General features: G+C 46.1%; 1 protein-coding gene across 1 annotated transcript in view; it reads right to left on the bottom strand.

Annotated features, from left to right (window-relative positions):
- Positions 1 to 25,962, bottom strand: part of MTM1 (myotubularin 1) — a 110,462-nt gene that overhangs the window by 49,181 nt on the left and 35,319 nt on the right. The window contains exons 2-5 of the mRNA XM_006899910.1: positions 18,838 to 18,910; positions 17,091 to 17,163; positions 15,449 to 15,543; positions 630 to 740 (exon numbers count right to left, since the gene is read on the bottom strand). Coding sequence (XP_006899972.1) covers positions 630 to 740; positions 15,449 to 15,543; positions 17,091 to 17,163; positions 18,838 to 18,900 — 342 coding nt within the window. The 5' untranslated portion in view covers positions 18,901 to 18,910. The remainder of the gene's footprint in view (positions 1 to 629; positions 741 to 15,448; positions 15,544 to 17,090; positions 17,164 to 18,837; positions 18,911 to 25,962) is intronic.

The following is a 25,962-nucleotide window of genomic DNA, read 5'->3' as shown; positions in this document are numbered from 1 at the left end:
TCTGATGTGCATAAAAGGGTTACTTCCCTAGGACTGGATCCCATGGTTAAATTACCCAATTCTTCTGATCCTCTGGCTCCCTTATCAATACAATGTGTAAACCTTCATCCACCTCTTTTCAATAAAATGGAACTCATTACATTTTGTTATCAAACTTCTGCTTCTCATCATGCTAAAAAATTTAATCAACTGTCATTAGAAATGATCGAAGCAAAAGTTACATATAGACGTTAAGAGTTAGGGACAGGAGCCATTCTTGAAGGGAAAGGGCCGAGTCCGTCCTCCAACGGGGCGAGGCACATGCGTCCTGACCAGCAGACACCTGGAGCTGACTGTGGAAAGAACTAAAAGAGTTGGAACTTTTTTTTTCTAGAAAGTTTTCTTTATACTCAGTCAAGCTAACATCCAATCAGGTCACTGACTCCTCACGGTTGGTGACACCAGCAGGTCTAGGGACCATCTCCCTCAGCCATTTTCAGAAAGCTTGGCAGTGAGGCTGTGAAGGACCATTTCTAGGCTCTTAGGTGAACAAGGGACTTGGATCTTTTTTGAAACACTCATCAACTTTCTGCTATCATTCAACATTCATGTGTGTTTTTCTCTGGGCAAGAAAGTATTGAATCTCTTACTTTACAAGTAATATCTAGACCATAGGAATTTTCTCCTCTACTTGTCGCGCCTCCCATTTTTTCAATTCTTGAGATCACACCCAGAGGAACATCAAGTATTAGAGCAGAATCCTGTAATGGAAAAAAAAAACACAAAGTAAAAATTTCTGGTAGGAAAGAATAAAAACATTTCAAATCTATCAGTAGCAAGAAGAAAGACCACCACCATGTACATTTGAGGCAATTTTAACCAAAACCCTTCAGCCCCTATGAACGAACACGAGAAAGAGCAAGCGCTAATACAGTCGGTTCTGCCCCAACGTGGCCCATCCCACCCTGTCTACAGACCAACAACCACACCAGCTACACAAGTCAACAGGCTGGGAGATACTGGGTCTCTGTGTGCCAGGCACAGGGAACTCCACCCGTCCTAACGCATTTCCTCAGCAAGCAAGCCTCTACACTTGGCTCGAGACGTTCACTCTGCCTTTGATCATCTCCTTCCCGACTACCAAAATGCTCCCTAGCACTCCGGTCTGGTTCCGCAGGCATCACCTCTATGCAAGCCCTGCTCTCCACTGAGAACACGCAGCAGCTTCCTCCTCTGGGGGCCCGTGGTGTGATGCAGCCGGCTGCTCCAGAGTTTGCTTCATTTTGTTCGCACCATGTATTCACATGTCTGTATCCCCACTCTGCGGGAAACCCACATCGGGAGGAGTGCCTGCCTTAGTCATCAGGCCAATTCCCGAAAGCACACGGCCTTTTACGCATAGCAACCTACTCCAATGCACAGTGGGACTGGCCCATAGATTGCTAGGAGGACGGTATCATGTCACTGAAGTCACAGAGCAACCATTGTCACAAAGTGACCTCTTTCGTGCTTGGTCTTGCAGTAGAGGCCCAGCGCGGTGCCTCATTTTACCTTGACAGCTGGCCCAGGGCCCTGGAATCCCTGTCTTCCAGCGCAACAACCAAAGTCTTAACATTTCCAATAACTTGACTACTAGATACGGAGCAGATTCAAGCCAAGGTCTGGGGCTGTGTATCTGAAGACCCATAATAAAATGAGCTTGCCCTTAAACCCAATAAATTTCTTTGGGCCAGACCAGGTGAAACCTGAGTCCGGACACTTCCTAGCTGGATGACACTGGCAAGCCACTGCATCTCTCGAGAGGATTCAGCGGACCAGGAACAAAGGACAGGTGAGCACAGTACCCGGCAGACAGGGCCAACCAACCAGGGAAGCTGCTACTGGCGTGCGGAGCAGAGGGCAGAGCTGTTCCGCAAGGACAGCAGTGAGTGTGTCTCCCACAGGCCTCTGTGTACCTTAGTTTAGCACTTACTGTGGGATGAGGTGCCAAGACATGACTGGAATCCAAACAGCTATGCTCAAAAGTGCTACGCAGTCCCTGTGAACATGTGTGTCTGAATTTACCTGTTTAATTGTCAACACATTTCGGTTACTTGTTATGCATCTCAAAGTTGGACAGAGACCAAGAATGACAGAAACATCGATGCCTTTCAACTGCGGTGTTGGAGAAGAGTACTGAAAATCCTATGGACTGCCAAAACAACACTACATCCTGGAGAAAGTACAGCCACGAAACTTCACCTCACACAATCTGGGCACATTGTAGGAGGGGCCAGTGCTTAGCAAAATACGGCACGCTGGGCAAGGTTGGGGGGGTGTCAGAAGAAAAGCTGAACAGCCTCAGGGAGGTGGACCGACAGTGACCGAATCAATGGGCTGGGGCGGGAGGAGATGAGGTGAGGATGGCGCAGCTACTCAGAGAGAGAGACAGACGGCCTCTTGGAAAGGTTTCCAGCCTTGGAAACCCAGCAGAGAGTCACTATGAGACTGGACTGGGGAGAAAGAGGTGGGTAAACGCTCCGCTGCATTCCTACACGCCAGCCTCATGGGAACGACACAGCCCAGACACTCAGCGACACTCTAGTAGCAGCAAGGAAGTAAGAACGACAATGAGGTCAATATGCAGCTCAGAGACATGAGCGTGACCTCACAGCGGCTCTGCCCCTGGCCAACGACATGCTATGGCTCTGACAGCCTTGATCCCACACAAAAGTCAAGTGACACTCAGGAGAAACCGGCAGGCATGCGGCTCCTTGTCGCGTTCTCCCTGGATGACAGGTCCAAGATCAGATAGCTCAGGAGGCCAAGCTGGAAGATCCAGGAATAGGAAAATTAGCCAGTCTAGAAACCTGAGTCTTCACTATCTAAAAATCATGAACTATTTAAGGATTCTCAGAGGTCCAGCCTAACTCCAAACTCTATGTTGCTATACCTGTAATCACCTAAAATACTTGAGAAAGTCTTATGATCAACTTAAAGAAAAAGGGAAGATAGGGTACCCAGTACCTCGGGGCACTGGGGTCACGAAGCTAGAGAAGATAGGCGCAGTGTGCTCGGGGGATTCAGGGTCTTGTCTGAGTGGTAAGATGTGGATCAAATGACCACAACTCCAAATTCATAGCCTCAACAGCCATCGGAAAGGTTCAAACAAAGTGGGATGGAGGTATTCTGGACTGAACTGATCTCCCAGTAAGACGTGTGCCTGTGAAGAGCTTCTCTGGAAATAATTTCTATCTGTAGATGTTACAAACTCCATCCCATCAGAGTACCCAGCCAAACTCACTGTCTTCCAGGCAACTCCAGCTCACAGCGCCCCCACTGGCCAGGTCTTCCGGGTTGCAATCATTCTGGGGAAATGCTGCCACATCAGATGACTTCAACCACCATGCCAACAGGACTTCTTAACAGAGTACCCCAAAACACTTCCATGGAGTTGGTTTCAACTCACAGCACCCCTCCCCCGGGCTTCTGAGGCTGTAAATACTGATGGAAGGAGACAGTTCACTCATCCTTCCCTCCAAGAGCAGCTGGTGGATTCGAATCACTTAATTTCTGCTCAGCAGCACAATACCCTAGACATCAAGCTACCAGAGGCCCTACCGGAATACAGTGGATCCTAACCGTAAATCCTCCTGAGTGACATTTTGTAAAAGGAGAGAACAGGTGTGGAAACAGGGCACCATGTGGAGGAGTTTGACAGCCACATGACCAGAGAGGCACTTGCTCCTTCAAACTGCTTCTCTAAGGAGCAGAGCTCCCCCCAGCGCTGCCAGGAAGTACGCGGAGCTAGAAGCCTGGGAAAGGCCTACCTTGGAGCTTTCAGAAGAAAGCACAGCCAAGCCCTTGAACTTAGATCGACAGCCTCCAGAATCACAAAATCCACTTGTCTTCCTTACAACCACTTACTTTGTGGGATTTTGCTGTGGCCGATCCAGGACACCAAGAGGAGAGGTCAAGGGTAGTGAATACGTGGCTTGGCTCACATGAAGTGTCTGTGGCAACAACACCGGGACATTAGCCAGCCGAAGAGATCAAATTCACATGTGGGAGCAAGTGGGATTTTTTTTTAAATACAAACAAGTGGACAGGGTTGAAAACATGGTGTGTGAGTAAGTGAGCTGGAGAGGACACTGGGCTAGCAGCAGGGACACCGAGGCCCAAGGACGTGCTCTGGGAAGGGAATGGGACTGACCAGAAAGGCTCTTTATAAGGATTCCTCTAGCAGCAGTGAGTAGTGTGCACTGGAGTCATAAGGACGATGCCTCAGTGCAAGTGAGCTTATGAGGATATGAAATTGGAAGGAAACTGAGGCAGGAAGCAGAGAAACTTAAGATGTGAGGCACTGGGAAGGGTCTGAGAGAACTCAGCCTTCGGTCCATAGCTGAGATGATGTGAAATCACCAAGAAACCCAAGGATCTTAGGACAGTGTCTTAGAGAAGAGAATGCTGTCACGCTTTAGACACATCAGGCTTGAGGTTATGATAAATTAACCACATACAAATATTTAGGAAGCAGCTGCACACACAGAACAAGATAACGTTACAAATACACTTCAAACTTCAGAGGTCTGAAATATTTTTCCCCTCTCTCTCTAAACTATATCTTCCTCCAAGGAGTTTATTTTTTAAATCTCAATGGCTGGGACTCACTCCACTTACAAAAGCTGGACACCTAGGCGTTACTCTCTCTGGGTTCAGAGAAGAGAACCTTCATCCAATCTCCTCTGCCTACCTCTCAAGTCAAGCACGAGTCTAGTGACCTCTCTAACTCTACCAGTAACTTCTCTGGACCATGGTGACTGCCTTACTGGCCTCCTACACAGGTCTGCCGTCCCCATACAATTCTGCCGTCCGTCCACGTAAGCAGGCAGAGGGAACTTCTGGAAAGGAAATGCTATCATTCTCAAAACTCTGCTTTATCACTTCAAAAGCTTCACATGACTCGAAAAGCCTAATCTGTGCCAAGGTCTACGAGGCCTGCCTCACTGGGCCACCATGTGTCTCTTCTGCCTCGTCCCTCACCATACTTCCTTCTGCTTCATGGACACTGTCCTCTCTGCTTGATCCTCAGGTTCTGGGCCTGTTACCCGCTCTTCCTGTAGCTGCCTCTCTTCTCTGCACCCCCTGCTCTGCAACCAGGTAACTTATTCTTTCTTCTGACCACAGATCAACCATCATGTTCTCAGGACAGTTTCCCACACTCCTGTCCTAACCCCACTGAACTACCACTAGTATTGCTATTATATGTAATATGATCATGTGATTATTCGATTAAAGTCTGTTGACTCCATTACAGCGAAAAGCTTGCGGGTGGACAACCATGTCTGCTGTGTTCCCCATCATCCCCTTGCACCTGGAACAGGTCTCCGATAGTCAATCAGTGATGACCTAGCAATTCCATCCCTAAATATCCGAAAGACTTGGCAGCAGGGATGCAGGCTCATTCGCACAGCTGAAAGGTGGAAACAACCCAAAGGTCCGTCAGCAGATAAATGGATCAATAAACGAAGATCTGCTCACTCAACGGAACACTGCTCCGTATAAACAGAAGTCCTGACTCGCGTCACCACATGGAGAACCGCTGAAAGCACAGTCCACTGAGTGAGAGAAGCTACTCCCCAAAGAACGAATACTACACAGATCACGCTTTATGTGAACGACTTGGAATAGACAAATTCACACAGACTGACGTTCATTCATGGCTAACAAACGTGGGGCTAGGAGAACAGGTAAGTGGGGAATTATTGCTTAAGAGGTCTGCGTTTCTCCTCAGGGGAATGAGGGATATTTGGAAGTGGATGGTAGTGCTTACATAGCATGGGAACGCAATTAATGTCACAGAATGGTATTTGGGGGGGGTATGTAGAAGAAAAACTTTTTTTATGTAGAAGAAAAAGGGTTTTTTATGTAGAAGAAAAACACGTCAGAATTGTATATTTTAAATGGTAAATTTTTTTATCTTACATGTTTTTTAAAAGAAAGAAAAATATTGCAACTGAAGCTAAAGATTTGGAAAGCATCTGACAAATGGGGAGAAGGAAGCGATGAGGATCTGGGGAGAAAAAGAGATGTAGACAGACAGACAGGAACTGCAAACAGGAAAGGCAGACGTGGGAGAAGGGTCAAGAATGTGCGCAACAAGTGACGTAGAAGGAAGCGGTGGACAAGATCAAACACTACAGAGACATTACTATGCCTAGGACGCACCCACGGCTACTGGCGTTGACTGGTCAATGGGCAGCAGAAGGCAGGCTGCAAGAAGTGAGGGAGGCGTGAGTCCGGGAGGGGAAGCTGCATGTGCACGTGAAGTGTGGCAGAGAAGGGGAAGAAAACCCAGTGTTTCAGGGATGTGGAAAGGTGCCTCTAGAACGGCGTGACTTGAGCAAGGCTGAAGGGAGAAAAGTAAAAGAAAAAGGGGTATGGAAGACAAAGAATGATCAGTAGGCTTTAAGGTTCCAGAGGAAGTCAGAGGATACAGAACAAAGGTTTAAGTGGAAGGATTTGCTGGGGAAAAGCCCCATTTAGATCCAACCTCTGAGAAGGAGACAAGGAAAGGAGACTTCCAGGAGCACAGAGAGGATGAGGTTTAACTTTTCAACAGAGCAAGAGCCAAGAGCAGCCCGAGTATGGCCAGCGCGGCATCGATGCGCTGCCGATGAAATGAGAAGCCGTCTGACCTGAACAGAAGTGCCAGCACCGCACTGAGAGCCCTGTGGCCGGAAAGCCTGATCTGTGGTGGAACTAATGAATGGAATCCATGGTCTTTCTGAGTCCCTTCTTCATCACCAGTGCTCAGGTGCGCACACACGGGAGCTGCTAGCCAGATCTGGGACTGGCAAACTGGGAATGGCACAACGACAAAGTGGCAAGGGGACTTAGCAGGGTGTTTTTTTATTTATTTAAAATTTTTCTTTTATACTGGTTTACCTACTGGCAGGATTTTTTGAACCCGAAAAACAGCAGTCATTTGAGACTAACAATGTAAGGAGATGACTTAAGATGGAAAGTTGAACAAATACCTATTACATAGTCTACCGGTGCCATCGTGCTCCTATTACGGACACACCAGGATGTAACACTGTTTTAGTCTGTAAAATTAAAATGCAAACGTCCTCATTATTGTTGAGGTGGAACCGACCCAGAGCTGACCCGAGGGAAGAAATGACAAGAGGGGTCAAATCCACCCCACCAGAAAAACCTCAGAAAGGGTAATTTTGAAGTTTCCACCACCTTTTCCTGCATAGAAAAAGACTAGAACCAGATTTGCCTGTGTAGACAGACTGCAGCAAATGGCCCATGGTGGCATCGAGAGGTTGGCAGCTGGCATTCCTCCAGTGGCCCCATGGGAGAAAGACCCCCTGAAACCCCGGGGGCTGCTGGACTCTGTCCCCGGGGTCACTGTGAGTTGGAATTGACTTGACACTATCTAACAACAACGTCCTTTTCTCACACTCTGCCTCCTTTCCTTACGGTGTCCAAGGTTCGAGGCTCCTACTGCAGTCTGCTATAGAGCTTATGGACCTCAAGGCATTTATCACATACCCAGATCGATAATTAACCCCTACCCAAGTTCATTTCCGAATCTAATATTTGAAGACAGAATTTAATGGACGGACATCAGCCAACTATCCACCCATGTACACTTGCTGAGTACTACCTGCACTGTTCATTAAACCGCCACAAAACCAGAGGTAGACCATAAGGAGAATGTGCTGTTTCCGACTTGTCTGCCAAAGATGAGAACTATACGGCCCAGCAGGTTGCCTGTGTCATCAGGCCCTCACAGAAGTACGTGCACTGAGGAAAGGTCCACACTGTGTGCGCTTCCCTTCTGAGGATCAGCAAAGACCACTGGATAACATGACAGTCACAAGCCTTTGGCTGGAGAACTGCCTGAGAAATTGAATCACTATTTTTCTCTCTGTTACAGAAAACTCAAATGACAAAGTTCTGCATGAATTTGGGGAGAATGTGCTGTTTCTGGCTTATCTTCAGAACATGAAAACTATACAACTCAACACGTTTCCTGTCTCATCAGTACTCCTAAACCTTGTTGTTGTTGTTAGGTGCCGCCGAGTCGACTACAACTCATAGCGACCTATGCACAACAGCTCTGAACCTTGCTCTATCCTGAGCCGATCTCACCATTTAGGAAATACCAACCCGCAATACTCTAGTCACTATGCCACTCCATCTCATCTGGAATCTTCCTCTCCTGCACTGTCCCTCAACTTTTCCAAGCGTGATGTCCTTCTCCAAAGACTGGCCCCTCCTGACTACGTACCCAGAGTATGGGAAACAGAGCCTCAAAATCCTTGCTTCCAAGAAGCTCAGAACCAAAATAAGCTACCGAGGGGTGATCTCCGAGCCCACATAGAAAGTTTAATCATATCTCTTCCTTTAGCTCCTTAGACATGTTCTCTATTTTCTTATTAAAAGGGATGAACTTTTTATGTTCGCTACAACCTGGCTAAACTCTGAAAACATTGTGTTAAAGAAGCTGGACACAAAAGGTCACGTAGTGTATGATTTTAATAACATGAAATAGCCAGAATAGGTGAATCCACAGAACCAGAAAGTAAGACTAATGCCACCTAGATCTTAGCAAGAGGTGCGAAGTGACTGCTTCAGGGGAACAGCGTCTTCTTTTGGGGTGAAGAAAATGTTCTGAAACTAAATTCAATGATATTATGTTGATTATATTGCATACCAGTCACCATTAGCTGTTCTAGATTTTCTATCGCCTCTAACAGAAGCACAGGGTCCTTTCGCAATTACTCCCTTTCCTGTCCAACCCTGACAAACACTAATGAACAGGGACTCCATACACTCATCAACAGACTGAGAGAGATCCATATATGTCAACATTTAAAAAAAAAGGTGATCCAAGATAATGTGGAAATTATTGAACAATATCATTATCACGTGCAAGCAAAATCTTGAAAATGATTTTCAAATGGATGGAACCGTACATTGACAGGGAACTGCCAGCAATTCAAGCCGGGTTCCGAAGAGGCTGAATAACAAGGGATAATATCATTGCTTATGTCAGACAGAACTTGGCTGAAAGCAGAGAACACCAATGAGGAAGGTAGTGACTTGAGTTTTATTGACTATGCAAAGGCATTTATTTGTCAATGTGAATCATAACAAATTTTGGCAAACATTGAGAAGAATGGGACTCCCAGCACACTTAATTGCACTCAGGTGAAATCTATACATAGACCAAGAAGCTGTTGTCTGAGTAGAACAAGGGAACACTGCATGGTTTAAATAAGCAAAAGTGTGCTTTCCCCAGACCTACTTAATCTATATGATAAGCAAATCATTTGGGAAGCTGGACTATATAAAGAAGAATGTGGCATCAGGATTGGAGGAAGAGTCATCAACAACCTGCATTATGCAGATGACACAATCTTGTTTACTGAAAGTGAAGACAAACTAAAGCATTTGCTACCGAAGATCACAGCCTTCGATATGGGTAACACCCGAACATCAAGTGAACAAAACCCCTCATCCCTGGACCAATAGGCAACATCATGATTGATGGAGAAAGGACTCAAATGGTCAACCATTTCATCTTACTTCGGGTCACAATCAACATCCCTGGTAACAAGAGCCAAATAAAAGACATGTTACACTAGGAAAATCTGTTGTCAAGGGTCAAGGGCCTTTCTAAAGTTCTAAAGAGCAACAATATCCATTTAAAGACTAAAGTGAACCTGATTCAGGCCATGGCTTTTTCAATTACTTGTTATGAATCTGAAAACTGAACAAGGACTAAGTATGACAGAAGAGCTGGTGCCTTTGAGTTGTGGTGTTGGAGACGAGTGTCCCACAGACTAAACAACCATCCCGTGGACTGCCAAAGAATAAATCTGTCCTGGAGAAAGCTCCACCACGGTGCTTAGTGGCGAGAATGGGGAAACTTCATCTCATATGATTTGGCCATATTGTCAGGAGGGGCAGTCCTTTGAGAAAGAAAGCATGCTGGGAAAGGTGGAGGTGGAGGGTCAGAGGGAGAGAGGAAGAGTTTGACACAGTGACCATCACAACGGGTTTGAGCACGCCTGCAACCTTGAGGAAGGGAAAGGACACGGCAGGGTTCGGATCTGTTGTTGTCACGGTTGCTATGAGCTGAAGTTGACAGCACGTAACAACAACGTACATTTGCCTAGTCTAGATGTTTCAGATAAAGGAAATAATGGAATATTTATCCTTTTGTGTCTGACTGGCTTTACTCAGTGTGATCTTTTCAAGGTTTATCCGTGTTGTAACGGGTATTGGAAGTGAAGTCTTCTGATGCCTGAATGAACTGCCCCTGCGCTCATATACCACATTTTCGCTATCTACTCACCTGCTGCTAGTCACTTGACTGCTTCTAGCCTGTGGACCGTGAAAGGTGCTGCAATGAACGCTGGTGCACGGAGGTGCCTGCAGGCCTGTCTTCAGTTCTCTCAGGTCGCCCCTCTGATGAGGACCCTGTTTCTGCCACTGTACAATCCCACTAGCAATAGATAAGGGCTCCGACTTCTCCACATCTTTACTAATTCCTCTCTCTTCCCACTTTTAAAAATTACAACCATCCTCGTATAGGGGAAGCGTTTTGATTTGCATTTCCCTCAGGAGCGCTGCGAGTCAGTCCCTGGTGGGTACAAACAACACGCGGGGCGGCTAACAAAAGTATGAAGTTTAGCACCCAGAGGAAAGTCCTGGCAATCTATTATTTCGGAGGGGAAAAAAATCAGGCACCGAAAACCCCTTGGTGTGCAGTTTCAGCCTGACATACATGTGGTCACCATGGCAACTAGTTTTTAATATGCTAATCATGTCAGAAGGGTCAGAGTTTTGCTTTGAACAGCTTCTAAGACATTTCCATGCAGTCGCTGTAGAGTCGCAGGTTCACACATTACGATTTCTTTCTCCATCGGCCTTATCGCTGGCATAGTCCTTCTATAATGTGAAGAGTGATGAATGAAAACAGCAACACAAATCCTGGGAATTAGCTTCATTCTCCGCTTTTCTCTAATCCTTACTTGAAAACGGCCACTTGAATCCCCTCACACCTGCCTCCCCCTTTCTAGCTTGCCTGGAGGTTCGGCTTCTCACCTCCAGCTCTCCCTCCCCTAATTCACCACACAAACAGCAAGACACCTTGTTTCTCCAAAACACACATCACTTACAAGCCTCTTGAGGGGAAGCGATTCTTCCAGCCCCATCCTCTCCGCTTCCCCACTGCCCTCGACCAACTACGCAGCCATGCCCATCCAAGGCGAAGCCTGTCTATATTATGTTACACGCTGCTCTTTGCACCTCAAACCCTCCTCCCTCCCTTCTGTGCAGGAAACTGCTACCAATCTTTAAGAGTTGGTACAAGTATCACCTCCTCTGCAAAGCACTTCACCACTCATAGGCTTGGGTTAATGGTCTGTCCCCTCCCAGCGCTGGGCACATACCACCGTGCTCTGTGACATTATGTGACAGTCATGCATCTCTGTATCCCACAAGGCCGTACGTGCCTCACGGGCAGGATCATTCACCCAGCTCAGCTCAACCTGACGGTCGGCAGTCTTTCTGGATGGAATGAAGTCACGGGCAGAGAAATGGAAGATTAGTTTGTCTTCCCCACTCACCAGGGTGCCTGGACCCAAAGTGTTCCTGAAGAAGAATCCAGAAGCAGTTTTCCTCACAATAAGCTACCTGATTCCGAGGTATTTATTATATACTAAAATTTCCCTTGATATAGCACAAACCAGAGTAGCCCATCAGGTCAAAAGATGATCATGGCATTTCTTAACTCTATAAGCCACGTTAATATCCAAGGTGCCATGGCTGAGTGGGGTTGACGCTGTGGTCCACAGTGGCCAGGCCTCTACCCTCCGAGGAGAACTTCCAAGCCATGAGCCTACTCCTTCACTGAACACGGAGAACCATCCAGCTAGGGGCACAGAAGTATTAGGAAATCAGAAAGGCAGATCTCCCATTCTTTCAAGACATACTAATCAAGCCACCTTCAGTGTGTCAGGCTCCATTACAAATGCTGAGCAAAGAGACAAGCCCCGTTGTCAGGGACCCACTAATGCAGTAGAGGTGACAGACAGTGACAGAGACAAACGAGTGGAATATATCCAATGGGACAGTGATAAGCACACAGGAGACAGAACATACACGGACAGGGCAAAGCAGCAAGAGCAGCGTGAGAAGTTTAGACAAGGTGGCCAGGGAAGCGTGCCCCGCAGCAAGGGTTACACAGAGACACGAAAAGGCTGTGGGCCCACAAAGAGGGAAGCGAGAGGAGGTTCTGAGAGATGGCTCTGAAGAATGAACAGCAGCTCTGGAAACGGCAGGGCACCCAGGTCAGTGAGAGAACACTTTCAAGGGCAGAGAAGCATCAGAGGGCATCGCGTGCACAGGAAAAGGGGCAAGGACACTGGGGAGAAACACTGGGAGCTGGCACAAGAGAGGGTCAGCAGGAACCAGACGGGTAGAGGGCTTTTATGCCACATCAGGATTGGATTTAGGCGCGCTCTGGTGAAGCCTTTGAGCTGTGGTGCTGGAGAAGAGTATTGAATGTACCACGGACTGCCAAGAAAACAAACAGATTCATCCTAGAGAGGGTTAAACCAGGCTACTCCTTGGAGGCAAGGATTCTGGGGCTTCGTCTGACATACTTTGGAGAGACAGGTACTTGGCTAGGGACATCATGCTTGGTAGGGTGGAGGGACAGCGCAGGAGGGGAAGACCCTCTATGAGGTGGATTGATTCAGTGACTGGGGTAATCGGGATGGGTGTGTCAGAGGCCATGCGATTGGCACAGGATAGAGCAGGGTTTAGGGCTGTTGTACATAGGGTCGCTATGAGTCGCAAACGACTCGACGGCACATAACAACAACAACAACAACAACTGGTGGCCTAGTGGCAAGAAGCTGCACTACAATCCCAGAGGTGCGCAGTTCGAATCCACCAGATGCAAATATGTCACACAGGAAATACAACCAGCGTGCTCCTTGGAGGCAACAGAGGAGAACCTTCATCTCACATATTCTGGGCATGTTGTCAGGAGGGGCCAGTTCTTGGGAAAGGACATCATGTTGGGAAAGGTCCTTGAAAGAAAAGAAGATTCTCAACAAGATGGATTGTCACAGTGACTGTAACAATGGACTCAACTACCACCTAATGAGGTTCAGATCTGTTGTTCACAGGGCCACTATGAATCGTGGTCGACTTGATGACCCCTAATAAAAACAACCTATGAATTAAAAAAAAAAGTCCCACAGACAGTTTTCAATGACAACAAGGCAAGAGACTCAAAGAGGAAAAAGACTGTAACTTGATGATTCTTATAAGTATCATTATGTGAATTCTCATTGCCTTCTACTGATCCATCCCACTTTGACCTTGGGAATCAGGCAGAAGGCTAATCCCGGCTTCTCAGAAAGGCATTTCAGATCCCTGATGTCACCCCCAGTGGCACCTCGTTTGAGCCTTGGCTAATCTACGACCAGTGCGCGTTCCCATCATTGCTCACAGGGCACCTACTGACCGGATTCCCTTCGCCTGAACTCGCTCTAGTTTTCGTCAGTTAGCACCTGGACTTGATCACTTCTGATCAGACAACTGTTTGCTTTTAATTCTATGTCTGTTATTCAAGTCTCTGGTTATGTTCCTTTTTTAACCAGTTGAGCCCCACTGCAGGCTCATAGAAAGCTTGGATTCCCGCTGAGACACACCTCCTCCACCTTTTACTTATACAACTGATCTTTCTAAGGAAACATTATCCAGGTTACATTTCCCATTGTTACTTTCCACCCCCTCTCCCAGCCAACTGAGGTCATCTGAAACCTTGATCCTGCCATCTAGCGTGTGAGCTACTAGGTCGTTTTTCCCAGGGCGCGGTGCACGCCTTCTACGTTTTCACACAGCGGGCACGCATGCTCATCTGCAAAGCATCAGGAATGCTGACGACGACAAGCCCCAGGCAGCAAGGCAATGGCAGCCAGCCCTCAAGCCTTCAGCGCGGGACCCCATGCCACCAAAGTGCACTGTCACCATGGAGCTCAGGTTCCCCCAGCAGGCGCTCTCCCACCCCTTGGTGCACTCACACTTCCACTGCATCAGTGACAAGCCCAGTGGGTTCCTTTCTGATTCCTCCGGAACTGCTCTATAATTTCCAGAATCACCTTTCCGATCCTGGAAAGCTACAACATTTGTTCATCTCTCGTCTTACGGAGTTCTGGTGGCCTAGTGGGTAAGGAGCTGCGCTGCCAACCCAAAGGCACATGATTCAAATCCACCAGCTGCTCCGTGGGAGAAGGCTGGGTGATCTACTCCGATGTGATTTACAGCCTCAGAAAAGCTGCTGGAGAGCCAGCTGAGTTGGTTATGGCTCGATGGTAACGAGGTAAGTCTTATGGAAGGCAGAATTGATTCATACAAATACAAGAGCCCACTCAGGGTCCTGGCCGGATCCACACGCCAGTCCCGCCTAAACTGTGCTGGAGGCACCACTCCACGTTGGGAAAGCTCTCCCAGTTAAAAGAAGAGGAAGACGAAAGCAAGTTTCTGAGGTTGGGTGCGATCAGTAACAGGAGAAAAGAGATCAAAATGCGTCTAGGTTAGAACTATGCCAAAGAACTGATGGGGGGGAAAGCAATGAAGCCAAAGCTAACTGCCCCCAGCATCTCGATGTGCCTCGTGTTTAAGGTGCTGGGAGGCTACTCTCCCATGTGTCCTGGACCTAGTCCCCCGGAGTCCATCCGCTCAACATACACCTGCCACTTCAGGCCAACAGAGGCAAGAGTAACCCTACATCCTTCCACGGCAGCAATAGTGACGACTCACAGATTTAGCAGGAAATTCGAAAATGCTATGGCACACGTATTCCATGACTACATAATGAAAAGATGGACTGGACTACGTGGCAACGGCACTGTCTCGGGGGCACCGGCACCGTCTCAGCTCTCGACCGTCATCTTGTGCTCTGCAGAACCTTAACCAGGGAGTTACAGCAAAATCTACCCAAGCCTGGCCCGGAGTCCTAGGAATTCCGATTAAATGAATTATTATTATTATGAACTTATCATTTTAAAGACCTGCCATCAGTACTCATGCTGGCTCTCCCAGAGTCTGTATTCTTTCTTATGCTCCACGAGTGGTTCTCGTGTATTTCTGATAAGGGAGCTACTTTTCTGCCCAGTACTAGTTTCTCCAAGCCAGCAAGTGGTTACAATGACCACTATCTCTCCACTCCCTGGAGGACTAAGCTGTCTTACTTTGAAAATCCACTCTACTTTCTATGTATACAGGTGTTAGTGTAAAATGAGTTCTGCGTAAGCCAAGAATAAGAGTTGAGCAGCAAATCTAATCCCCACGTTAATGTGATCCACAGTAACCTTGCAAGGCAGCAGGAAACAGTTTAGCATTATCTTTAAGAGTTAGGGTCATCTTTACGTTCTTAGAGTCTACTTACCGTTTCCAAACTTCTTAAATAAAGACGATAATTTGTGATGTATACTCTTCCCTTAATGGGGCCATTGAAAGGACATATGTAAATAACTTCTTTGTCTATTAAGATAAAAAAAGTACCCTAAAATAATGGAAATATATACCAAAATACACAACAAATGGCACTGATTTAATATCAACTATTTGACTAAAAATAACTATTATGGAGAAAAAAAAATTACTGCAAAAGCTTAAAGCTAGCACTTGGCAATGTTTGTACATTACCGTGCGAGGTCAAGCTGGGACACTGAGAACTAGTGATGCCACATGTCACCTTCAGGCACCAGCAGATGACAAGCGGAGGGCAGAAGGGACGAGTGCACCACTCTGTTTCACCCAGGTGGCTGCACAGGCATCTATTTACCTACGTCAACCAGAGAGGCTGACCATTCACAGCAGGCTGTCTCGTGGACCAACCTTTGGATGGGGTGGTAGGTTTGCCAACCTCTATCCAACAAGTATCATAAATGAATGTTAGCAGTAGAACTCTCTCTAGTGTCTTGTTCCAATCAAACAAAGAGAAATGAAATCAAGTCAATTTATAATAACAAAATCTATCTTTCAAAGATGTTTCTTGAATGTGCTAATGGCTTTCAACGCTATTTTGTTTTGATTTGGAAATCCCATTCCCCTGAGTGCTTAATGAAAGCTATCTAGAATAGCTACTCGGTGCTGGTGCAATTAGTTACTACCCTGATTAAGGTTCTGGCATGGATGCACAGCACCCAGATGTCTTACATGGAGACCACTGAAAAGAAGACTTCTGCTCTTATCCAGAAATTGGCATGGCCACATCTCACTGGTTCTCTTTTTAAGATGAGGAAAATGTAGGTAAGTCTAGGGGCCCCAGAGCAGAATTCTTCATCGGACCTGGCACCGTACCGAAGACCTTCATGTAATCAGTACCACGCTTTACGTGTGAACCTAACCACCCTGCTCTGCGTCAATAAGCTTGGAGGTTCTCAGAAATGACAGGGAGCATCTCGTCTCCTCGCGCGCGGGGCTCCATAGGAGGGTGCTGACGTGACCATGACGTCTACACAGAAGTGGGCAGATGTTTATGGATTCTTATGCCAGAATGGCCTGACCCTTCCAAAGTAGAAACTTTCCTTCTAATATTAATTTATCATGGAAAAAATTGTATCGATACATCAAGATATTACCTCAGTACTACTAACTTCTGTTATCTGGCAAATAAGAGATATTTTAAATTGATATGATTTCATCTACTTAAAGAAAGAAAAATAAGTTGATTCTGTTTAAAGTATACATCATAGGCAAGAAAACTTAGTATTTGGGTTTTTTTTTTTACAACTCTCAGCCATGAGCAATTAGAGCTTCAAAGAGAGCTTTGCAAGATAACCTGCATTTCCCCCTATGTTATTCCTAGTCTTTGGTATAGAGCGGGGGGGGGCGGGAGGGAGACCACTCTCCTGGTGACTATGATGAACTTAAAGACTTTTCCGATGAAGAAATGATCACCAAAGGCTGTCTCTATAGTAAGACATCTAAACAAAGCCAGCCTCATTGTTTAAACGTGGTCTCCACAGAGCAGGAGGGGTCGGAAGCACCCGACATAGCCAGTGCTGACTCTTCAGGGATCTTACCAGTGATTCGCGTCTCTCCTGGCAGGCGAGGGACCGCCTCGCTGAGATCCCGGTTAACCCCATCTCGAGAAGCCTGTGAAGGAGGCAGAGAGGGAGGGAGCTCAAGGTCAGGAAACTGGAACACAGTCCACTAGAAACGGAGTTTCTGAGAGAATTTTTCATTTGTTTTAGATTATCACCACAATAGAAAACTGGAACAGAGGATAAAAGCCACCAAAAATATTTAGATTTGGCACCAAAGTTCATTAGATGTGCTGATTTCTGGTCTGTGTTTAAACATTAACAGGTTTTTCAATAATAGTAATTTTTTTCAAGATGTTTTCCTAAAGCTTTAAGGATACAAGCGTCTAGAAAAAGGCAAAGTAAGGAGCAGCTCTATTCTAGTGACACACCGGCACTGCGGTGGCTCCTGTCCTTCCACGTTCTGTTAACATCAGTACAATGACTAACCCGGCTTTTCTTACACCACCAGAAAAATCAATGCTGTTAATTCTTGGGTTTCTTGTGTGACTGAGATCATTCCTCACGAAGGTGACCAGATAAGAAGGACAACTGATTGATGGCGAACTTTGAGGTGACGAGTTTTTACAAAGAGCCTCTAGTTAGCTGCAGCTCTCTCTGCGTTTGGAGGGATTCCCGGGCAGCCGTCCATGTCTCCTGCCTGTCACAGCTTCAACCACTCCGCCACATGGATGAGCTTGCCGCAGGTGCGCTGGGCGCTGCCCCTGGGACTACCACCCCGGACCGGCTTCCTCTCCAGGGAGAACATCTGGAACACCTGTTCCTCCCAAGGGTCGGTCCCAGCAATGCTCTCCGTGCTCCTCCACGCCCCCTGGCGGACTTCCAGAATCACTGCATCCATTTTACGTGGGAAGTCAGGGCATATATGAGAATTAGATTAAATAGAAAGCAGGAGGGCACTTTTGGAAGTTATAAAATGCAAATCCCACTGCCACTGAGGCATTTGGGGCTCACGGTGACCCTCCCTCGGCCTCCGAGCCGCTAAATTCCTTACAGGAGGAGGCTGCCCGTCTTCTTGGCACTGACAGGCTGAAACCAACACCTTTCGGTAAGGTAGCGGGCTAACACAGGCTGCACCCCAGCTGCCCCGCGGAGGAAGATGGGCAATCTCCTCCCAGACGAGTCACCGCCTGGTGGTTTCGACTCGAAGGCAAGCAGCAAGAGCCTGGGTGAGCATGCAGGGTCCAGTCTTCCATTATTCTCCAGAAACCTTCCAGAGTAGGGGTGGTGCCTCAGCCCGGGAAAGGGGCAGACAGTCTGCCACGTGTCACATGAGTTCACCAGACAGAGGTTCTCAAAACCCCAGTACAGTCAAAGATTTTACAAATGCACCACTCGAAAACGGAAAATATTTTCTGGGACAAGGTAGGATAATAAAACTGTATGTATTAACCTGTATATAGATCATGAATAAAAAATAGAGCTAGTAACTTTACTAACCCCATCAAAAGAAAATAAAACAAAACTCCACTGCTGGCAGGTCAGTGTCAACACACAGGACCCCGGGGACCACAGCAGGCCTGCCCCACACGTGCTCAAGGCTACTCCCCTTACGGAAGCTCAATGTCAACAGTGGGTGGGTTCAAAACGGCTGACGTCACACGGCAGCCAAGCTCTTGTCCACTGTGCCACCAGGGCTCCTTTCACCCCAAAGGATTTTCCCAATACTTATAAGAAAAGGGAACACAAAGAAAGATCTAAAAAGAAGTCTGGAAAGTCCACTCACCCTCTTAACGGATTCATTCTCCAAGGAGTGAGAATTATATTTCGGGGTTGCTGCAGAAGCCATACTGGAACGTCTGACAAGAAAGACAGCAGTGAATAGCAAGTGAATTTGTATGCAATTTCCTATATATGCAACATCTGACATTTCAATATTGCAACTAAGAAAAACGATATTCCCCCGTCCCTGTCACACCTACCTCAGGCCACGGTGGCCCCGGCACACGAGACCAAAGCCTTGCCTGGTCGTGTGCCATTCCCATGATCAAGCACGGCCTGCATGCTTAGGACAAATGGTACCCTTTTATCTTTAAGGTTTGCTTCTATACTCGTCCTCCTCTCAATGGAACAGACTCGTGGGCAGTGGGTTTAGGTTTGTGTTTGGGTATCTGACACATCCGAGGCTAACTTGGGCCAGGACAGTGTGGGACAGTGTACATAGCAAAGTTCAGGGAATGCCATAGCTCCTGGAGTGTATCCTAAATAAATCATCAGAGATGTGGGCAGAGCTGTACAGGGTAAAGGTCATCACAACGCCATCTACCATGAGGGGAACTAAGGGGTGTGGGCGTCAACAACAAGAGTGAAGTGAGGAAGGCATGTGTGTATGGAAAGAGGTGACTGTGTATTTAAAATGCAGTAAGTCAAAACAGTAAATGAGCGGCAATGAGAGAAAGGGAAAAATAACAAACAGAAAAGGGGAAGACGCTGCATCCATTCAAGGAATTCAGAAATTGTAAAACAGACCTCAAAAGCCTGCACATTTTACTTTTTAAAGATGACTTGTGGACGTGGCCAAGTAGAATGAGAAAAGGATGGACAATTTCATTCTGTTTTCTCTTTAAAGGCTTGTTTTCCCTAAATTAAGGCAGTTAAAAACAGTGTGGGTTTGATCTGTATCAAATTAGTAAGATTTTGTTTAATCAGCGTTTTCTTGAGAAAGTATACACTTCATTTAAATAATACATATTCATGGCCATTCAGAATGACTCGAAAGCATCCTGTGAGAGCGTCCGCAAGTCCATGTGAAAGGCAGGATTTATGGAGACTGGTGACGATTACAGCAACAACAGAGAACTAAGTAGTGTTTGGGTTGTTCACTCTATCAGAGCGAACAATACAGATAAATACAGGAGAAGCTGCTGGGATGTGAGTCACTCTCGGTTCAACCAGGCTCTGGCTGAGATGCCGCCATCTTTGTGCCAAGCTCCACTGGAAGGGAAACCCCCCTTTCAACAGCCACAATTCAGCATGGAGAACATTCACGGATCTTGGCACAGAACCAAACGATTCCACAGCTGCACAGTCCTGTGACTGCACCTTGCCAATGAGACGAAGACTCAAGGCAGGAACTGAATTCCAGCAGAAACTTGCAAGCCAATGTCCACTAGAGTACTATTCACAATAGCCAAAAGGTGGAAACATCTCAAGTGGCCATCAAAAGATGAATGGAGAAAGAAAAGGTGGTGTACACATACTCCTGGGCCATGGCAGTCAGTGCACGTGAACCAAAACAACAGCCAAACACAAAAGGCCTCAAATTCCATCTCATTCACATGAGATCTCCGGAAGAGGCAAATGCACAGAGACAATTCTCACCGGGATGGCTGGCCGCTCTGCATCTATGTGCCATTATCTACATCTTCTGCTCTTATCAGTGTGTCTGTATAGAAACATACACACACGCACATGCCCCTTTCCTGCAGGTCCAGGCAACCACTAATGTATCTTCTGTCTCTATGCATTTGACATGTTCACGTCCACTGTTACAGTCACTGTATGAACCCTCTCTTTGCAAAAGAGAGGAATATTCCATTTTAAACAGTGATAACTACTACGAGGTGGAAAAGTAGAGGGTCAGAGAAAGAGGGAAAGCGCCTCAATGAGCTGCGTGGACTGACAGTGACTGGATGGGGAGAATGATACTCGCCAGGGGAGGGTTTCACTCTGCTGTTCCCAGTGTCACTGTGAGTCAGCCAACTCCATGGTCCCTGACAAGAGGTGCCGTGACCTAAAATTAGACATAGCTTTAAAAACGGATGAGTGATTACTCCCAGATTCATGGCATTCAGACAAAATAGTACAGTATGCCTCGAAAACCCTGTCTAACCTCAAGCATGTGTCCAAGCAAAAGGACCCATTATTCTCAGGACAGTGAAATGGAAACGATGGACTAGAGAGGAAAAGTGTGACGTCTGTGCCCTAAATTATTCTACTGACTAAGCGAGATTATATCACTGGGAAATTTTCTTCCATTACTGACACAAAATTACTTTTTAAAACAGCAATATTTTAAGTCAGGATTTTAAAAAAAAATGTTAACTTATTGCAAATAGGTTTAAAATGCTGGCCTTTTGCCCAAATCCAGCCTTTACTTTCCAGTCCTCTTTTTTTTTTTAGTCCTGTCTATTCTTAAACCATGAAAGAAAGAACAATCTTCCTGATTCGTTTTTGTTCTTTTGAGAGGGTTTTTATTCTCATTTAAAAAATTCCACTTAAAATTAATTTCATTCATTTTCCCAGTGCCTTGTTGCTGTTGTTATGTGCCATGAGTTGCCTGTGACTCATAGTGCCCTTATGTACATTAGCTCTGAAAGCTGCCCTATCCTGCGCCAATTTCATCGTCTCCTACAGACCTAATCCCATTGCTCCAGTCACTGAGTCAATCCATCTCATTGAGGGTCTCCCTCTCCTGCGCTGTTCCTCCACCCTTCCAAGTATGATGTCCCTCTCCAAAGACTGGTCCCTCCTGGAAACGTGCCCAAAGTATGTGAGACAGAGCCTCAAAATCTTTCCCTCTGGGGAGCAAACTGGTTGCACGCTCTCCAGGACAGATCTGTTCTCCTGGCAGTCCACGGTATGTTCAACACTTTTCTCCAGCACCACAACTCCAGCTCTCAGATGCATAGTAAGTAATTGCAAAGACCTAGATCAGTCTCCAAAATGACACTGGTGCTCTTCAGTGCTCTGTAAAGGTCTCTGACAGCAGACTTCCCCAATTTGCCGTCTGATTTCTTAACTGCTGGTGCCAAGAGTGTTGATTGTGGAACCAATCAAGCTGAAGTTATAAACAATCTCAATCTCTTCTCCATCATGAAACTGACAATAGACCTAGTGGTGAGAATCTTGGTTTTCTTGATGTTGAGTTTCAATCCTTCTGCAGCAAAAGCCTCATGTCCTCTTCAGTTTCTGTATTGTGCTGGAACTGCCATACCATAAAATGTACCCTTTAAAGTGTGCAATTCCATGTTGTTCGCACATGTACAGCTCTGTAACTACTACCCCAATCGATTACAGGCCATTTCCATCACTCCAAAAAGAAACTCACCTCCCTCCAGTTCCTAAGCAACCATGAATTTGATTTCTGCCTATGGCTTTGCCCGTTTTGAACACTATGTTAATGGGATCATACAATATGTAGTCTTCTGCATTGAACTCCCTCTCTCATTTTTAGAATTACACCACAAACTGTTCTTTTTAAAAACTAGATAAAGAGGAGGGAGAAACTCCGAATAAAATAAGCGAGACACAAAAGAACTAATACGCAATTCGAATCATCTGAAACACCCAGAGGAAGTAACTGGTTACCAGAGCAACTGGGCCGGGAGAGGACCTCCCTGAAAACCTGGACAGTGACAGTGGTGATGGATGTTGAACCTGGTGAGTGTAGCTGCCTCTGAAATATACACAGCAAGATGGCTGAAATGGCAAACACTTTGCTACCCATATTGAACCACGAAAACAGATGAAGAAAAAAAGTTGAAGTACATGCCCCTTCAATCAAGCCAAAACCCACTGCCGTTGTGGCGAATGTGACTCACAGTGACAATCCATCTGGTTTCTGAAGCTGTAAACTCTAATAGCGGGAAAATGCTCATCTTTCTCCACCAGAGCACCAATGGATTCAAACCAAGGACTTTTTGGTTAGTAGCCCAAGCTGTAACTAGGACTCCTATTGCTGCATAGTGTCATTACAGAATGAATCAGATTAAAGGCTGGTTTCAGAAGCAAAACACCCACTGCTGTGGAGTTCCAGGGGGTTCACGCCTCGGGAAGCAGACTGTCAGACCGTTTTCCTGTAGAAAGGCCAGTGGGTTCAAATGTCAATCTTTTGCCTACAAGGAGCCTCACTACTGACTCTGTCGACTGCCCCAGGCGCCCTGGATGAAGATGGGTGCTATCTTCCCAGGCAATTGCCAGCCCCAGAAACACAATGGAGGGTTGCTGTGAGCTGGTTCTGATTCAATGGCAATGAGGTCATTTGCATTTGAACTCACTAGGTCTTCCCCCCCCCATATCCCCACCCCTACCTTTCTCCCTAGCACTTATCTTTTTATATAATAATTCATTTTACCATCTGCACACCCAGTCCCTCCCCCAGTTGGAACATATGCTGCTTTACTCACTCCTGTACTTACAACACTGGCCCTCTACTCGGTACTCAGTGGTATCCGCTACATGAGTGAATGAATGGGCCAAAAAATGTGGCCAATAACAACATAACTCTTTCCCCAATAACTCATTTAAGTATGAGCTTAGACAAAAATTGTTTCCATAACCCTCTTGCCCCTCAAAGTGCTAAAGGACCCTTTGAAACAATTTACACCAAAAAGTGCTTTTGCAATACTACCCTTTTCTCAAGGGAGCTCTGCTGGTAGCGCAGTGGGGTAAGGAGCTGTGCTGCCAACCCCAAGGCAGGCCGTTTGCATCCACAGGGGCTCAGCGGGAGAAAAACAGGCAATCTCCTCCCATGCAATTCGCGGCCTCGGAAGACTCACGGAGGCTCCGCTGGGACTTCCTTCCAACTTTTCTCAGGAAGCAGGCATTTCTGAGGAAGGTACAAAACCTCTCCTACCACCTTTCGTGTTGTATATGAAAACCAGGATTCCATAAAATACCCAGGACAAACACAATTGTCAGAGTTAGAAAGTAAATGTGGCCATTTTCATTCTGTCTAAAAAAAATTTTAAAACTGAATGAAAATATCATTTTGATCTGTGACTCACAGCAACACCTAAGCACAAGAAAGGGAGTTGTATTTTCCCACTGGTCTGCTCAGCTGGTTTTCTGCACTTCGTGTCCGAACGTTCCTGTGACAGAATGCACGCCACGCCGGCTGCTTCTGCTAATTTACTTACGGAGACCCTCCACTTGGGGTTAACACTGACATTCCATTCCAGGCTCCCTGCTCTGATGGTGGCTGTGGAAACATAAGCCACTTCTGAAGAGTCCAGAATTGCAGGGACTTTCTAAGGCCCTTACTGAGAAGTCTCTTTTGGAAAACATGCCCGATTACTCAGTGGTGCAACTCTATAGTAAGAGACCCAATGCTCTCTTTTTTCAGAAAACAAATTCTTGTCAAGCCTTCTGTGCTATCAGGAAATGAAAATCATAGATGCCATCAACTACATACAATCTCAAACACATCAATGTAGCTTAACTCTAGTATGAAAGATAAATGAAGGGCAATAAAATATTTCTTTTTCAAAACTAAAGACAGCCCAAACTGCCAATCTGGCCTCTGACTGCAGGCCACCTAGGAGGCAAAAAGAAAGGAAAAAGATGCCTCGACATGTCCTTAAACTATTTTCTGGCCAAAAAACGAACTGTTCACATCATAGCCATTTTGAGCGCATGTACACACTCCATTTCATTTACACATTGTCTTACTATGTGGGAAGGAGAATGGGCATGGAGAAAGACAGCACACTCGAAGCCAAACTCGAAGCTCTGAACTCACCACGGAGTCGGAAGCAGCGCGCAGTGCCTTCCCCTGCATTTTAGCGGCTTTAAACCCCATTTTTGTCCCTCAGAGCTGTGGGGCAGCAGAACCCCCAGAGAGCTGTGGCCTCGGGGTTAGCAGTGCAACTCCCTAGGGGCCACGGCTCCCTGAAAACAAACTAGGAGCTACAGCACCGTGACTTTATTGCATTTCCTACAGTGTCCTTTTAACAAAAGGCCGGCAAACATTCTGGGAAGGGTCTGAGAGTAAGCAGTTTAGGCTCTGTGGGCCAGACGGGCTCAAGAGTTATTCAGCAAACCAGAACCCCCTACTGCCCTGCAAACACTTTTGAAGGAGACTGTCACACCTTCCTCCTACAAAGTGGCTTGCACGTCCAAACTGCTGGCCTTTCCATGAGCAGTTGAGTTTTAAAAAGACACCCATGACGACTTTACACATGGATCTCACCTGATGGGCTGCCTAGGAATCAGACTGACTACATTTGTGGAAGAAATCATTGCAGAAGCTAAGTATCACAGTCAAAACTAGCCCAGGCGTGAACTGTGGGTCAGACCATCAACTTCAAGTTCAAATTGAAGCTGAAGAAAATAAAAATAAGTCCACAAGAACCAAGATACGAATTTGAATCAATTCCATCTGAATTTCAAGATAATCTTAAGATTTGAGGAACTGAACAACAATGATTGAAGACCAGATGAGTTATGAGATGATATCAACCATAACAGGGTGGAAAATACCCTATAGACTGGGAACAAACATTTGGTAACACCATCTCAGCGAAGAGTCTTGTAACAAAAGTTTACAGAATACTCCTGGGCCTCCACAAGGAAAAGACTGATAACCAAATTACAAAATGGGCAAAAGACATGGAAAGAATTTTCACAGAGGAAGATATTCAAATGGCAAACAGACATATGAAGAAATGCTCCAAACCACTGGCAATAAGAGAGATGCAAATCAAAAGCACAATGAGGTACCATCTCACTCCAGTAAGAGTGGCAAAGTTTAACAGGATAGCAAGTAATAAATGTTGAAGATGATGTGGCAAGAAAGGAACTCTTATACATTGTTGGTGGGATTGTAAAATGGTACAACCATTCTGGAAAGCAATTTGGCACTTCCTCAAAAAACTGAAAATAGAAATTCCATATGACCCAGCTATTCCACTACTTGAAACATACCCTGAAAAAATTAAGAACTGAGGTACAAATGGAGATTTGTACTCCAGTCTTCATAGCAGCATTATTCACCATTGCAAGAACATGGAAACAGCCCAAACGTCCAACAACAATGGAATGCATTGAGAAATTACGGTACATTCACACAATGGAATACTATGCAGCACGCAGGAGCAATGATTTTGTAAATTTTTACCTAACTTGGGAA

The sequence above is a fragment of the Elephantulus edwardii genome, unplaced genomic scaffold (genome assembly GCF_000299155.1).
Source record: "Elephantulus edwardii isolate Elephantulus edwardi_28Jun2011 unplaced genomic scaffold, EleEdw1.0 scaffold00269, whole genome shotgun sequence".
Lineage (NCBI taxonomy): Eukaryota > Metazoa > Chordata > Mammalia > Macroscelidea > Macroscelididae > Elephantulus > Elephantulus edwardii.
This window is presented reverse-complemented; position numbering and strand designations above follow the sequence as displayed.